The sequence below is a fragment of the Parasteatoda tepidariorum genome, chromosome 3, assembly GCF_043381705.1.
Source record: "Parasteatoda tepidariorum isolate YZ-2023 chromosome 3, CAS_Ptep_4.0, whole genome shotgun sequence".
NCBI classification, from domain to species: domain Eukaryota; kingdom Metazoa; phylum Arthropoda; class Arachnida; order Araneae; family Theridiidae; genus Parasteatoda; species Parasteatoda tepidariorum.
In genome coordinates this window covers 83,422,642-83,436,460 of record NC_092206.1, presented here as the reverse complement: position 1 = coordinate 83,436,460, position 13,819 = coordinate 83,422,642, and the positions used below count along the sequence as shown (strand labels likewise).

Genomic DNA, 13,819 nt, shown 5'->3' with positions numbered 1-13,819 from the left:
CAATAGAAAACAAAATATTAAAAAAAACACTTTTTCGGCACAATTGAATCCCCAAGTATGAGTTATATTATCATACCTGCAGCGTAACGTAAAATATTGTAAAATGGAGAAAAATATATAAATATTTATGCCACATTAAAGAAATATAAATTTCATTTAAATGCATACTATCTGTTTATGTATCTGAAAATGCTATCTAAGCAAACTATGTATTGTTCCCTATGTATATGTTTACACTGAAGCAAGGAGACCGAAATCATGTAATATTTTCGTATTATTATTAATACCGAAATATTTTAAAAATTTTGATTATTTTTAAAATAGAACCTATGAATCAACCTGTGGGCCAACCCGTGAATTATCACTATAAAACAATATATAAAAACCTCACTTTTTTAGACGCAATTGAATGTATACCATGTATGAATTATATTACCATCCCTGCAACGCAACATAAAATATTGTAAAGTGGAGAAAATATCGACACCGTTACGCCTCGTTAAAAATTATAAAAAATATATAGATTTCATTTAAATCTATACTATTTATTTATGTATCTGAAATTGCTATCTAGACAAACTATGCACTGTTCCTTGTGTATTTGTTTACGCTAATTCAAAAAAGACCGAAATCATGTTGTTGTTTTTTTTAAAAAGTTTGAATATTTTCGACTTAAATATGTCTTGGTTAACAATTTATACTTTTTCTACACAAAGCCTTTTATATTTTAGAAATTGCTAACTTGATGGATTTGCTTTTAAACTATTGGGCTATTAACGTTTTTTTTGGGGGGGGGTTGGGGGGGTGGGGAGAGCTCATCTGATTCAATGTAAAAAATTTCTTAAGAAACAACACTCTACTTAGTTGAATAGGAATATTAGACGCGTAAATTGATATATAATTCAAAAAATTCAATTTTCGACACTGTACTAAATAGTTTATAATTTCCAACTTTATACTAGTTTAGGACATTTAAACAGTTGTTCTAATTTGACAGAGTATAAAAAACATACATGGAAAAGATTAGTGTCCTAGCCTATATGATAAAGTTCTACTTTCTCTCTCTTTTGGCCTCCTTTACCCTTCAGTAAATTCAAGATGGCGGATAAAGCTCAACTTGTGGGAAAGGGAAAACTTTAGAAGAAAAGTATTGTATTCATATCATTTTTAAATACTCCAATCTGTTTCCGAAAGTTTAAATTCGGAAAATTCAACTTTGCATTTCGATGTAGTGTTATTTACTTAGACGAATAAATATAGAAATAGGAAGAAGCTGGAGATCGTTTTAAAAATTGTAATTTTGAAACAGAATTTTTCTTTCCCCACAAGGAGATAAAAACTTATAGCAAAATTGCCGTAATATGTGGTAATGGCATTTCTGGTAAAAACTAAAAATAATAATAAGGGCTTATTAAAATTAAAATATACGATATTTAAACCATTCATTTGGTAATTTTTCCATTCATATAGTAACGGTTTACCAAAAATACTGGTTTTCAAAATTTTAGCTTTTATTACCACACATTAAGTAAAAATTTCAAAACTGAAAAGTTATATTTAACTTAATAATTAGTTTTAGTGCCATGCTCTTTAAAATCGTGAAATTTTACCACATTTACCAAATTCTATCGCATACTTTAAACCTTATTTTATTGTTAATTTTACCAAAATCATTACCAAAGAGCTTCGGTAAAAATTATTGGTCATTTTGGTGTTCCCATACAGTCCGATATACGGCAAATTTGACCATATTTGGTAGTTTTAACCATACTTTATTTTCCCAGTGTGAGGTGAGCTTTAGGAGACATCTTGAATAAAGAGGAAGGAGTTAAAAAGGAAAAAAATTAAAAATTCTCTATCCCAAAAAAATTTAGGTATTATTTTTTTGAAATATTTTTTTAAAAACAAAACAAAATGAAAATAACACGAAGTCGATATGACTCGAAGGCATGAATTCATAAGCACCTTACAAGTTTAAATGCAAATTATGACCGATTTTGAAATACACAATGCAAAAATATAGATCAAAAACAGTATAATGTATTCTAAAAAATAAGTTGTATGAATTGGTAAAATATTTACCAAAATTTATTTTAAAGTCATCTTAAATAAGTAACAATTACGGGCTAATTTAAAATTGCAATTTGATGTTATAGTGTTAGCACACATCATCTTTTTCTGTAGAATTTTTAAATTTGATTTAATTTAATAAATTTACTAACTGCTTTATTCTTTTTTGAAAACGAAAGACCTTGATCGCCGCTTACGAGTCGCATCTGATCAAGTGAATCATTTGGAGTCTGAAAAGCGTCGACTCGAAGAACAACTCTTGTCTCCTGAATCTACACCAAAAGAACAAGCACTTCTCAATCGTCTTCAGGAGAGAGAAAAGTAATTCATAAAACAATAAGATTACACATTTTTATTATTTAATGTATTTTAGCTATTACTATTTTCAATATTAACATTTAAGGTATCTGACTAGTGTCGACATTTAAGGTATATGACTAGTAGACTTGTTTTTGAACACTAACATAAAATTTTAAAAAACTAGTTTGCTTTATTGTGTGTAAGAACTTCTAAAACTAGCATAAAAATTATTTTTTATATGTAAATGGCCATTTATAGGTAAAAATGAGACATTTTTTTGCTTATACACTAAACACAGTAAAAATATTTCTATCGCCTAAAATCAAAAATTCTTTGGTGATTTTATTTGGAAGGCTATTAACTATGTTTTGAACTAGTAACTTAAAAGCAATAAGTGTATATACTTCTGAGTAAGGGATCAATGTAGTTAAAAATGCAAATTTTTAAAAATTTCTATACCCGTCTTTATGAAAAAACATGAATAAAAAATGAAATTCTACTTTTTCTCTAAGTCTGTAGAACAAAACATGAGTGCTATAATCAAAAATACTCTTGAATAATGGTAGACGATTATTTTAAAAACATAGTGAGATATTGTAATTATGGAGGTATAAAATGTGAAAAAAATCTGATTTTGAGATAAATGCAGTTAAAAACTTAAAATCATTATTTTATCCACTGTTATCACCTTGCACAAAAACTACTATAACTTTGTAAATAATTGCGTTACAAGCGTAAAATATATAAAGTATATTAACCAGCGTGGAGTATATATAAAGAAAGCTAAGAGTGCAAGAATGATAAATTTATAATAATCTCATTTTGGAAAATTTTGTCCAATATCATGTTTTTTTGCCAGATATCTTAAATAAACATAAAGTTTTATAAAACTTCTTATTTCATAACATATTATATGTTATTATTTTATTTTGGAACAAATTTTATGCAGCTGACATTTCAAAATATCTGAAAAAACTCGTAAAAACCATTTTTCTTCCTTAAATCAAAGTTGTCATTGGAACGATTTGCAATTTCAATTACACTAATTCTCGAAATATTTCATGCTTCTTAAAAAAACTTAGATATTTCAACAGCACGTCAATATGCAACGCATCTGTACTAAAATTGAACTTAAAATCTAATGTCTCGGGCATGGCAGTCACCTTTTCTCCGAATCCGAATATATATATATATATATATATATATATGTTGAAATTTTAAATCAAATATGAGAGAAGGTAACTATAAAATACCGTGGTGGTTAAGGGGCCTTCCAATGAGATGAACTTCGAATCCCAGTAATGATTGGTCGATACGAATTCCCCANATATATATATCAAGTGTGTGAGCTGTTATAAGCATGAAATCGTAAACGCACATGTTTACAGATGTTTGAATAAAAATTCTTTTTCCGCGTAGACAACGAAAAGCTGAAATAAACTGAGCTATGAGTTGAGAATAATTGAAAGGTTAAAAGAATTTAGTCTTTATCGACAAACAAAGGATTATATATTATGTTTCAATTATACATACGTAAGTTCAATAATAATAATACATTTATTCTTTGTTATTGTTAGTGAAAGATCAGTATCAGTCACGTTGTTGCCATTTTTAAGAATAATAAAATAAAAAAATGTTTAAGAAGCAGGGAAAGCGTTGATGACAATTATGCGTGACGTAACACTGAAAGAATTCGTAGGAGACGTGATATGCACGTTGTTTTTGAAAACATAATTATTGTTTTTGTTTTTGCATGACATTTACTTAAATTTCAAATTTTTTATTTCAATTACTTATTATTGACTAAAAATGCTATTTTTTTAAAAAAGGAATTAATTTTAAAGATTTTAATAATTGATTTAAATTCGTAAGATTTTACATTAGAACATATTTCAAATGGGTTTAACTTAGTAACGAGTGAAGAGAGTTTGCAAAATAAATCAAAAAAATTGCATAAGAAATCTTTGGGGGTTGGGGGAAGTCAGCGAACAGGAGTGGAGCTCACTAGTAGTATCTAAACTTTCTTTCGAACAAGCATATTGGTATTTATTACGCTCTCTCTATTTAAATACCAGCAAAAAGAAACTCCTACGCGCTCAGGATACTTCATGTTATAGTCTTGAAATATTATAAATTACGTTAAGCAAAATTTTATCCGAGATTATGAGGCTTATTAGTGCTTTATAGTATTTTTGTCTCATTAAAACAATATTACAAGAAGAAAAAGCTTTAGAATTGCTGTTCTGTTTGAAATACATAATATATTTATGCTTTTTTTTTAATGAAATAAATGGTTTAATTTTATTCTAAATATTTTTGTTTCTTTAAAAATCGTATTAATGTACAAATTTAAAAAAGTTAAAACACCTCTGAAGTTAAACAAATGTAATTTCTCAATAATATTTTTTATGTGGTTTAGAGATTATGAATATTTTTATTTTATTTGCAGAGAAATTGCTGAATGGCGAAAAGAATGTGAGGAAGCTAGAAAAGATTTAGATAAATCACGGACGGAGCGAGAAAGGATGAGAAAAGAATTTGAAGAAAGAATTCGTTCCTTGAAAGATGAGCACGAAGAGGACTTCAGGAAACAAAAGAAGAGAGCTTCTGTAAGCTTCATTCTCACGTGGTTCTCTTCTTATTTGATTTCTCAATTTAAAATATCCCTTAATTTAAATACAATAAAATAAAATAATAAAAAATGGGTACACTGGAGATATTTTTTATGTCTTGATAAACAAAAGAATAAAAAAACAGGATTTAAAATTAACTATGTTAAATAAATAAGTGAGAACATTTAAGAAATTTAAGGGAAAACAAATACATTTCATGAAACGCAGATATTATATTTAATAAAAGTTTTATACCTATACAATGAATCATTTTCAGCTTATTCCATCGCTGCCTATGAGTTTAACGTCAAAGTTATCAACGCAATCAACGGTTAGTCTAAAAAAGTGTTTAAAGAAAAAGTACCTGTTCATTTCTTTTCTTGTGCTGTCAAAAATCCAAAAATTATCTGACACCCTAAAAATTGTTCTAGAAAATGTACAGTAATAATGTATTTCATCAATTTGCGAATAAATTCAAGACACTATAGAAAAAATAGTTGAGAATATGTGAACCTCATAATTAAATGGTGCTCATTAACGTTAAAATTTATTATCACTTAAAACTTTAGAAAAAAGAATAATGAAACTGTTATTCTGTCCTATAGATTTAATTATTCCATTAGTAGCAGTTTTCCACAGATTTTCTTTAAATTAATTATGCACTAAATTAAAGCAGTTTATTTTAATTTATTAGTCTAAATTTAGAATTTTAACAATTATGAGAAAAATGGCCAAAAATAAACATAATCTCTTATTAAATAATAGAAATATTAAAAAAATAGAATAAAAAATGTTAAATCATCTTATTTACATTTTGGAAATAAATTTAAATATTGTGGAACCTAATGATTTCAATTAATTATATTTGGTGGTGAACGTGCATGATAATAGGTTTTTAAATTATATTAGAGTTATATAAAAAGAAATTCTGGTAAAACTACCGTACTATATTCCAATGTCATTTTTGGTAAAAAAAAAAAAAAAAAACATAATTCAGGTTAATAAATCTTACATGTAAGATATTTAAATTTATTATTTGGTTAAACTGGTAACTTTTCCGCTCATATGATAACGGCTTACCTCAAATTCTGATTTTACAAAATTTTAGTTCTTACAACCTCATATTTATTAAACAATACAACAATACGAAACTAAAAAGTAAATTGAAAAGAATAAATATTATTTATCCCATGCTCTAAGTAACGTGATAAAATTACGGAATTTTACATTATTTACCAAATTTTGTCACATATTATAAACCCATATTTTACTGCTAATTTTACCAATATCATTACTAAGACTCTTCGGTTAAAATTATCGAGATTTTTGGTGTTCCAATAAAGCCACAAACACGGTAAATTTTACCGTATATAGGCAGTTTTGACCATAATTTTTTTTTCAATGTACTACAATCTATTTTAATAGTTTTTTTATCACTTGATATATAGGAATCTGAAGAAACCGGCAAAATAAAAAATCGAGATCTTGAAAAAAGTATGTCTCAACTTCGTATGGAGCTCGAGTCAGCGCGAGCCGAGGCTGACGTCCGGCTTTCGAGGCAAGAAGTTCAGATTCAAGAAGCCAAACTCAAATCTGAGAATGTGGACAGGCTCAGAGATCAAATAAGTCGTCTGCAAGCGGAAAAAGATCTCATTAGAGTTGAAAAAGAAGAGGTAAATGTTTCATAAATGTTTGTATACTTACAATACGCTTCTTATTCATTTCAAATTCTTGTTCAATTTTTATTCCTCTTATTTTTTTCATGAACGGAGAAAAAAAATTCTGGTAAAATTACCTTGATGAATGATGATGACATTTCTGGTAGAAAACGCCATAATTTTGGTTAATAAAACAAAAATATTATAAATATTTAATCCGTTATAACTATTTTAATGTTATAAGTATTTAAACGATTATAAGTATTTTAACGTTATATTTAAACCAAAATATTAAAAGTATTTCAACCATTCACCCTGTATTAAATAAATAATCCGAAGAAACTGTTGCAATAAAACATTTCTTTTTTTAAATACTTAAATCATTTTTGAATCCAATAAAGCTTACGTAATCAAGTAGCATTCATTTGGCAATTTCAAAGTTTATATGGTTTTATCGGAAATTCTGGTCTTCAAAATTATAGTTTTTATTTCCACTCATTTATGAAGAAAATGCAAAACTGGAAAGTAAATTTTACAGAATAAAGGTTTTTATATCCTGTTTTAAGCCAATGTTTTATAATTCTGGGTCCTTGGATTGGTACCGGTCCGTGGATCAAATGGTACCTGGCCACCCAAGGTACATTAAATTATTTCCATTTTATTTACTGAGGTGTATTTCTCGACTTTCCATGAAGAAGAGGTTAATCGGGATCTGAAGAGACATCATCTAAAATCGCACCAATCTTGCTCATGTAATTTAATTTTACTTTAATGGCATGTTTAAATACAATTAAATTAAAATTTGTAAATCAAAATGATATAAAATGTAACCATTCAACATCCCTTTCCTCAGCGGGCAGCGGTAAAATTATTAAGCGTTAACCGGTCCTCGACGATAAAAATGTCGGAGAGCACTGCTTTAAGGATTCATGATTAAATTGCCAAACTTTATCATATATTATAAAACCATATTTAATTGTTACTTTTATCAAAACTCTTCAGTAGTAAAAATGACCGAGCCAGAAATACGATACATTTTACAGTATTCAGGTAGTTTTGGCCATATTTTTTTTCTCTGTTCTGTTCCAATTTTTAAACTGGTACCCGTAATGTTTTTTAAATCAACTTATATTGTTTTCATAGATCACGAAAGTATTATCAACAATGCAGATAATACTTTTACCTAATGTCCGAATTATAGGTTTGTAGTACAGTTTTCAAGTACCAAAATTGTAGTTCAAGGTTGAACCGACTTTTTTTAGGATAATTGTAGGCTATTATTTCTTCAAAATAATAATTATACAATGATAAAATTCTTATTGTGATTTCAATGATCTGCATGTTATTTTGTGTCATAAAATTAACGTCATTTGATTGTATTTTTAAGTTGTGGAAAAGGTTACAAACAGCAGAAAAAACAAAGCAAAGGTGGGAATCGGNGAGAATACTCGTTAATAAATGCTTCACCAAATGTAATACTCACCGGAATTGTAATCCTATATATATAGGCAGTACAATGTGAAAAACAACGCAAGTAAATGTAGAAAGTGGCAAAAAAATGGAGTAAAAAAGTTCTGAGACCTACAACTTTCTATCAACTAGTGATCTCGAGACGGTACGCACTGTAAATGATATAATCACAGTCAAATAACAAGTTTCTGTCGTCGTCCGCTCGATAGGTTCAATAGTCTGGTCCCTAGGCCATGTATCCCGTTTTGTCCGACTATCCCGTTTTATCCAACTCTCCCCTATTATAAAACCATATTTTATTGTTAATTTTACCAAAACTCTTCAGTAAAAATTACCGAGCCAGAAATACGATAGATTTTACAGTATTCATGTAGTTTTGACCATACTTTTTTTCTCTGTTCTGTTTCAATTTTTAAATTGGTACCCGTGATGTTTTCTAAATCAACTTATACTGTTCTTATAGACTGCAAAAGTATTATCAACAATGCAGATAATACTTTTACCTAATGACCAAATTATAGGTTTGTAGTACAGTTTTAAAGTACCAAAATTGTAGTTTAAGGTTGAACCTATTTTTTTAGGATTAAAATTTGTAATTAATCCTAAAAAAACTTGTAGGCTATTATTTCTTCAAAATAATTAGGATTAAAATATGTAGGCTAATATTTCTTCAAAATAATAATTACTGTAATAAAAATCTTATTGTGATTTCAATGATTTGCATGTTATTTTGTGTCAAATAATTAACGTAATTTGATTGTGTTTTAAAGTTGTGGAAAAGGTTACAAACAGCCGAAAAGACAAAGCAAAGGTGGGAATCTGAAGCAAATAAGGGAAGCGAAGAAGTGAACCTTTTAAAATCTCAAGTTCAACACTTAAGAACGGAATTTATGAGCCACAGAGAAGATTTAGTCAAAAAATTAGCCGAAACAGAATTTGACTCAAAAGTCGTTCAAGATCTGCACATGCAAATGTGAGTAGTTATCTTTCAGCTAAAAGAGTAAAAATACCTTTAACATATGTTAATGAAAAATGTATTCATGATTCAAAGAAAATAATTTCAATTGAAAAAGGTAAGTTTTTATTTAAAAAATACGTGAATTGCCACAAACGAAATATTTTAATTGACCAGTATGCAAATTATAGACTGCAGTATAATTACTTTTTTAAACTGTATTTCGGACATTAATTGCTAATAGCGCAATACACAGCTTAACAATTAAAATGATTTATACATTTATGAATTTTAATACTAAAATAAATTGAGCAGTATTTTGTTCTAAAAAGTTTGTGTCATCAATATGAGTTATAACTAATATTTTTCTTTTAAATTCGCGAAAGTGTAAATTACAAGAAATCCTGAAAGTAAAGAAATATTCAACTTAATTTTATAAGAATGGAGGAATTACTCCCAGAAAGTAACTAACTGACCCAGCAATTAATTTTTATTCAAAAGTATTTGCATTGTTATCTGCAAAACTATCTGCATTGAACACTCTTTTCTTCAATTTGTTTCTCCATATCTGGTTTTAACTTTAAATATCGTCTGCACTAATTAAATAGCATATTTGAGGTCACCCCCTCGAACCATTAAGAATGAGTCCTTTAACGTGAAGTTCCGATTATTAGATCAAAAGTTATTCAGGGTGATCCGTTATTCTTTAGGCGAACTGCACAACATATGTAATCCGATATTGCATTTACTTGCTAGTAAAAGGAAAAAAAGGTATTTTTAAACATCTTTTTCGATGTTAATTATTATTTTTTCCTTCTTTAAATATAAAATCTAAAGAACGGTACCGTAATTATCCTATAAATAATTCCCTCATTTTATCATACATTTTTTATATAAATTTGCTGATAAATTACTACGTTCGTCGAGGTTTTATGCCAAAATGTTCCCGCAGAATGAATTCGTAATCATCTTAATTGTAGTGTGCATCATTACCAAATGAAATTGTTCCGAATGCATTGACCGAATTAATGATTCAAGGACAATAGAAAATATACATAAGTGGAAAATATCCGTTCTTCACAATTACGTAAATTTAGGAAAAAATATATCTTATAAAAGCTTTATCCATACAAAAGCTTTCATAAAATGAATTATATTTTCACGTGAATATTTTGAATTTAAATGTGGAAACACAACTTAGTTAAAATAAAACGAAATACTTAAGTTTAAAATAGTTGTTTAAACTTTACTAAAACCTGAATAATTCGTAAAATTTTGACGTTTTAAGGTTAACTAAGGAGTAACTATAAATCGTGAAATTTATAAATCGTGAAATATAATATATTTATAAATCGTGAAATATAATGTAAATATAAATCGTGAAATATAATATATTTATGAATCGTGAAATTCTGAAATGTTTACAATAAAGCGTTTAAAAAAGCATCACAATAACTGCAGAACCTGAAAATTAAAAAACAATGTAAATGTTCCACTTTCCAGCCTTGTAATTGAAAAAACAACAAAAGTGCTTTACAATAGATTTTGAGTAAAGTGTCTTGACAGTTATATTATTTCAATTGCTGATGCCATAAACGTTAAAATAGAACCTCAAAAAACTTATGTAACAAAATTTAATTTTGTAAAAGAAAAATTTTGAAATGGGTGTTATATAAAAAAGCAAAACACAAAAAATTCAATTTTGAATGTTTTGTCGCTTACGTCGATTTTTTTATTGCACGGCAGATTTAACCACACTTTACAAAATTCTGGATTAAATTACCGTAAAAAGTACTGGCATCCTACATGGAGTATTCATAAAATCCATTTTCACCGGAAAAATTTATACCGCAATTCAGTACAGTAATACTTATTTAATTACCGTGCTTTTACAGTAAATTTTATTTTAAAAATCAGTTTTTTTTCATCAGTTTTACATCATCAGTTTTTCATCAGTTAGTACATCAGTTTTTTTTTCGTTTCATAAAATGCTTTGGTAAAAATGGATTTTAAGGTAAAAAGTACTGGTACCCTGAGTGCTGGTACTTTATGTTGAAATTTGAGTCAGAATTTTACACTGCACCTGCAGATATTGTTATATTTGAGAGATATCTTACCCAAAATTATCAAAACTAAATTTTTTAAATAATTCTTAGTGGTCGAAGGCTTTTTTAGAACTTTTATATTTCTGAATAAAACTATTTTATGTACTTTAACTAGCGTATAAAGTTTATTGTATGAAGTTCCGGATCAAATTACGGTATCGTCTTATTAGATGTATCAACCTTGAAATCCATTGTTACCATAAAATATTATACCATAAATTTTACTGTAATATTTACATAATTAGACAGACTCAGTGATTTTTACCTTAATTATTGCTGTAAAAATTATGGTATCAGAGATTTTTTTGAGTCGTAATTTATTTCGGGGAAAATGTATTTTAGAGTTAAAAGAGCCGGTACCCTGAGTGTCGGCACTTTTTACCCCGACTGCCCGGGGTAACTGAGTGACGGTAAGTTTTACCGTAATTTGATCCTGATTTTTTTTTCTTTTTTACACTCTTGGTAAATGCCTTGATAGGAAATTATTCGGATATGACAAAATTTCTCAAGTTCAATCTGTAGAACTAGGAAATGATAAAGTGGCACACTAAGAGTGACTTTTAAGCATATATTTTTTATTATTATTTTCTTGTTTACTACAATAAGGTGACCATACGAAGAACATGGTCTCATACCAAAAGCACTTGCCTTAAAATAAATTCTTTTTCTTTTTCTTAGTTCGTTGATTAAACTGTAACTTATACTTAACTATACAAACTAAAGAATTTATTTCTGATTAGAATAAAATAGAATATTTTTCCTAACTTATTGAACAATGTTTGTTATTTTCAGAGAGGAGCAGCGCGGAATTGTTGAACAAATGACGCAAAGATTGAAATGGACCGAAGGAGAACGAGATCAACTTCAAACCGTGCTTTCTAGTCGGCATCAGGATCAGATACAGGTAAGAATTCTTTGGTCATTAAATTAAAACATTCGAGTCTGTTTGGTTTTAGAAAAAGAAACGATTGAAATGATACGTTTTACGAATTTTGAGTTATAGTCATTTCGTTGATATCAGTAATCAAAAAGCAAAAATAGAAAAAATCAAAAATTGGATGAAGGATTATTTGTCTGTTTTTCACATTTTCGTGAAGAAGCTATTTTTCTTCATCATTTCCAATTTTTATCTTAACACCAATGAATTTAAACCAAACGAAAATTCAGAATTGGAATGTAAACAATGTTATTGACTCTATTATATATATATATATATGTAGTGCCAGTTCCTATCTGTAGTGCCAGTTCCAATCTATAGTACCAGTTCCTGTGCTGTAAGCTGATCTAGNTAGATATATATATATATATATAGATAGATAGATAGATAGATAGATAGATAGATAGATAGATGGATAGATAGTGAAACCTCTCGAGAGCGACCACTCCCTGTTCGTAAATGGAGGTTAGTCGTTCTTAAGGGCTACGTGCATTGACTTTCAAAAACATGGAAAAAAAAACAGAGCAATAAAAAAAGGGAAAAGGAAAAATTTTAATAATAAAAATGATAAAAATCCGAAGAAAGGAAATATCCGAAAAAAGGGAGGGGGATTAATAAAAATCCGGAAAATAAAGATAGAATATTTTCATCAGCTCACACGATTATACATATATCAATCAAAACTTCGACCCGAACTATATTTCCCAGACTTTATTTCCCAGATTGCGACTACACCCTATATTTTTGGGGTCAGAAATCGGTCGAAAAAAACGTTATGTTTATTCAGAAATAAGTACGCTTTTGTGTCTGATTTCTTAACTTAGAATATCGTCAGCATTAAATAATTAGCTTTTTTAAAGTCCCCTATTAAGATTGAGTCTTAGAAAGTGAAGTTCCAAAGTTCAAAAGTTATTCAGGATAGTCCACTTTTTTGGCACCCTGTAGATTATTATTATTATAATAATTTTCTCATCGGTGATTGTTTTGCCTTTCATCCAAACATTGCAGAGTTTAATTTTGTTTTCTTTTCCAGGTTGAAAATGGTCTTCGTCAAGAAATGGACACGTTAAAGAGGAGGTAGAGCAATCCACAACCATCTTTCTCTTCATTTTTTTTCCTAACATTCTGCGCCATATCTTTCATCTTCCTTATTTATTGTGAACTTATTTTTTACTCAAATGCAAAAAATAGAAAGCATAAGCTTTCATAACGTTATTTCATACGCAAATTTAGAAGCTTTTTTTAAGACAATGTATTTTGCACAGTTTGCTTCTTTTCTAGCATATTAACAAACAATGGTATCAAAAATTCAAATGTTTTTTTTAAAGATTAGTGTGTTTACCATGGTGGTTTTTTCTTTTAAAATTTAAGCTTTCTGTCTGAGTATCTACTCTTAAGCGATGGTATTGCACTAAAACGGTTTTCCTTTTATGCAATGGTTCTGTTTTTATGCATTGGCTTAATACATGGGAACGTAACTTTTTAAAGGTAATGAGTAAAAGTATAAGTACTTTAAGCAAAATTGACAAGTAAAAAGGTTTGATTTTAAAAAGTAACAAGTAAATATTACGAGTAAAAGTACAAGTACGAAACAAAAAAAGTAAGGATTTTCAAGTATATTTGGTGGAAATCGAAAATTCTAAGTAACCTTAAATTTCATTAAAAAGATTTAAGAAAAAATTAAATTTTAATTTATTAATTCCGGAATATGT

General features: G+C 28.1%; 1 protein-coding gene across 1 annotated transcript in view; it reads left to right on the top strand.

The window, feature by feature from the left end:
• The window catches only part of LOC107457554 (CAP-Gly domain-containing linker protein 1), a 76,922-nt gene that overhangs the window by 48,925 nt on the left and 14,178 nt on the right, over positions 1-13,819 (top strand). The window contains exons 12-17 of the mRNA XM_043044937.2: positions 2,250-2,391; positions 4,820-4,979; positions 6,431-6,655; positions 8,881-9,083; positions 11,963-12,074; positions 13,141-13,184. Coding sequence (XP_042900871.1) covers positions 2,250-2,391; positions 4,820-4,979; positions 6,431-6,655; positions 8,881-9,083; positions 11,963-12,074; positions 13,141-13,184 — 886 coding nt within the window. The remainder of the gene's footprint in view (positions 1-2,249; positions 2,392-4,819; positions 4,980-6,430; positions 6,656-8,880; positions 9,084-11,962; positions 12,075-13,140; positions 13,185-13,819) is intronic.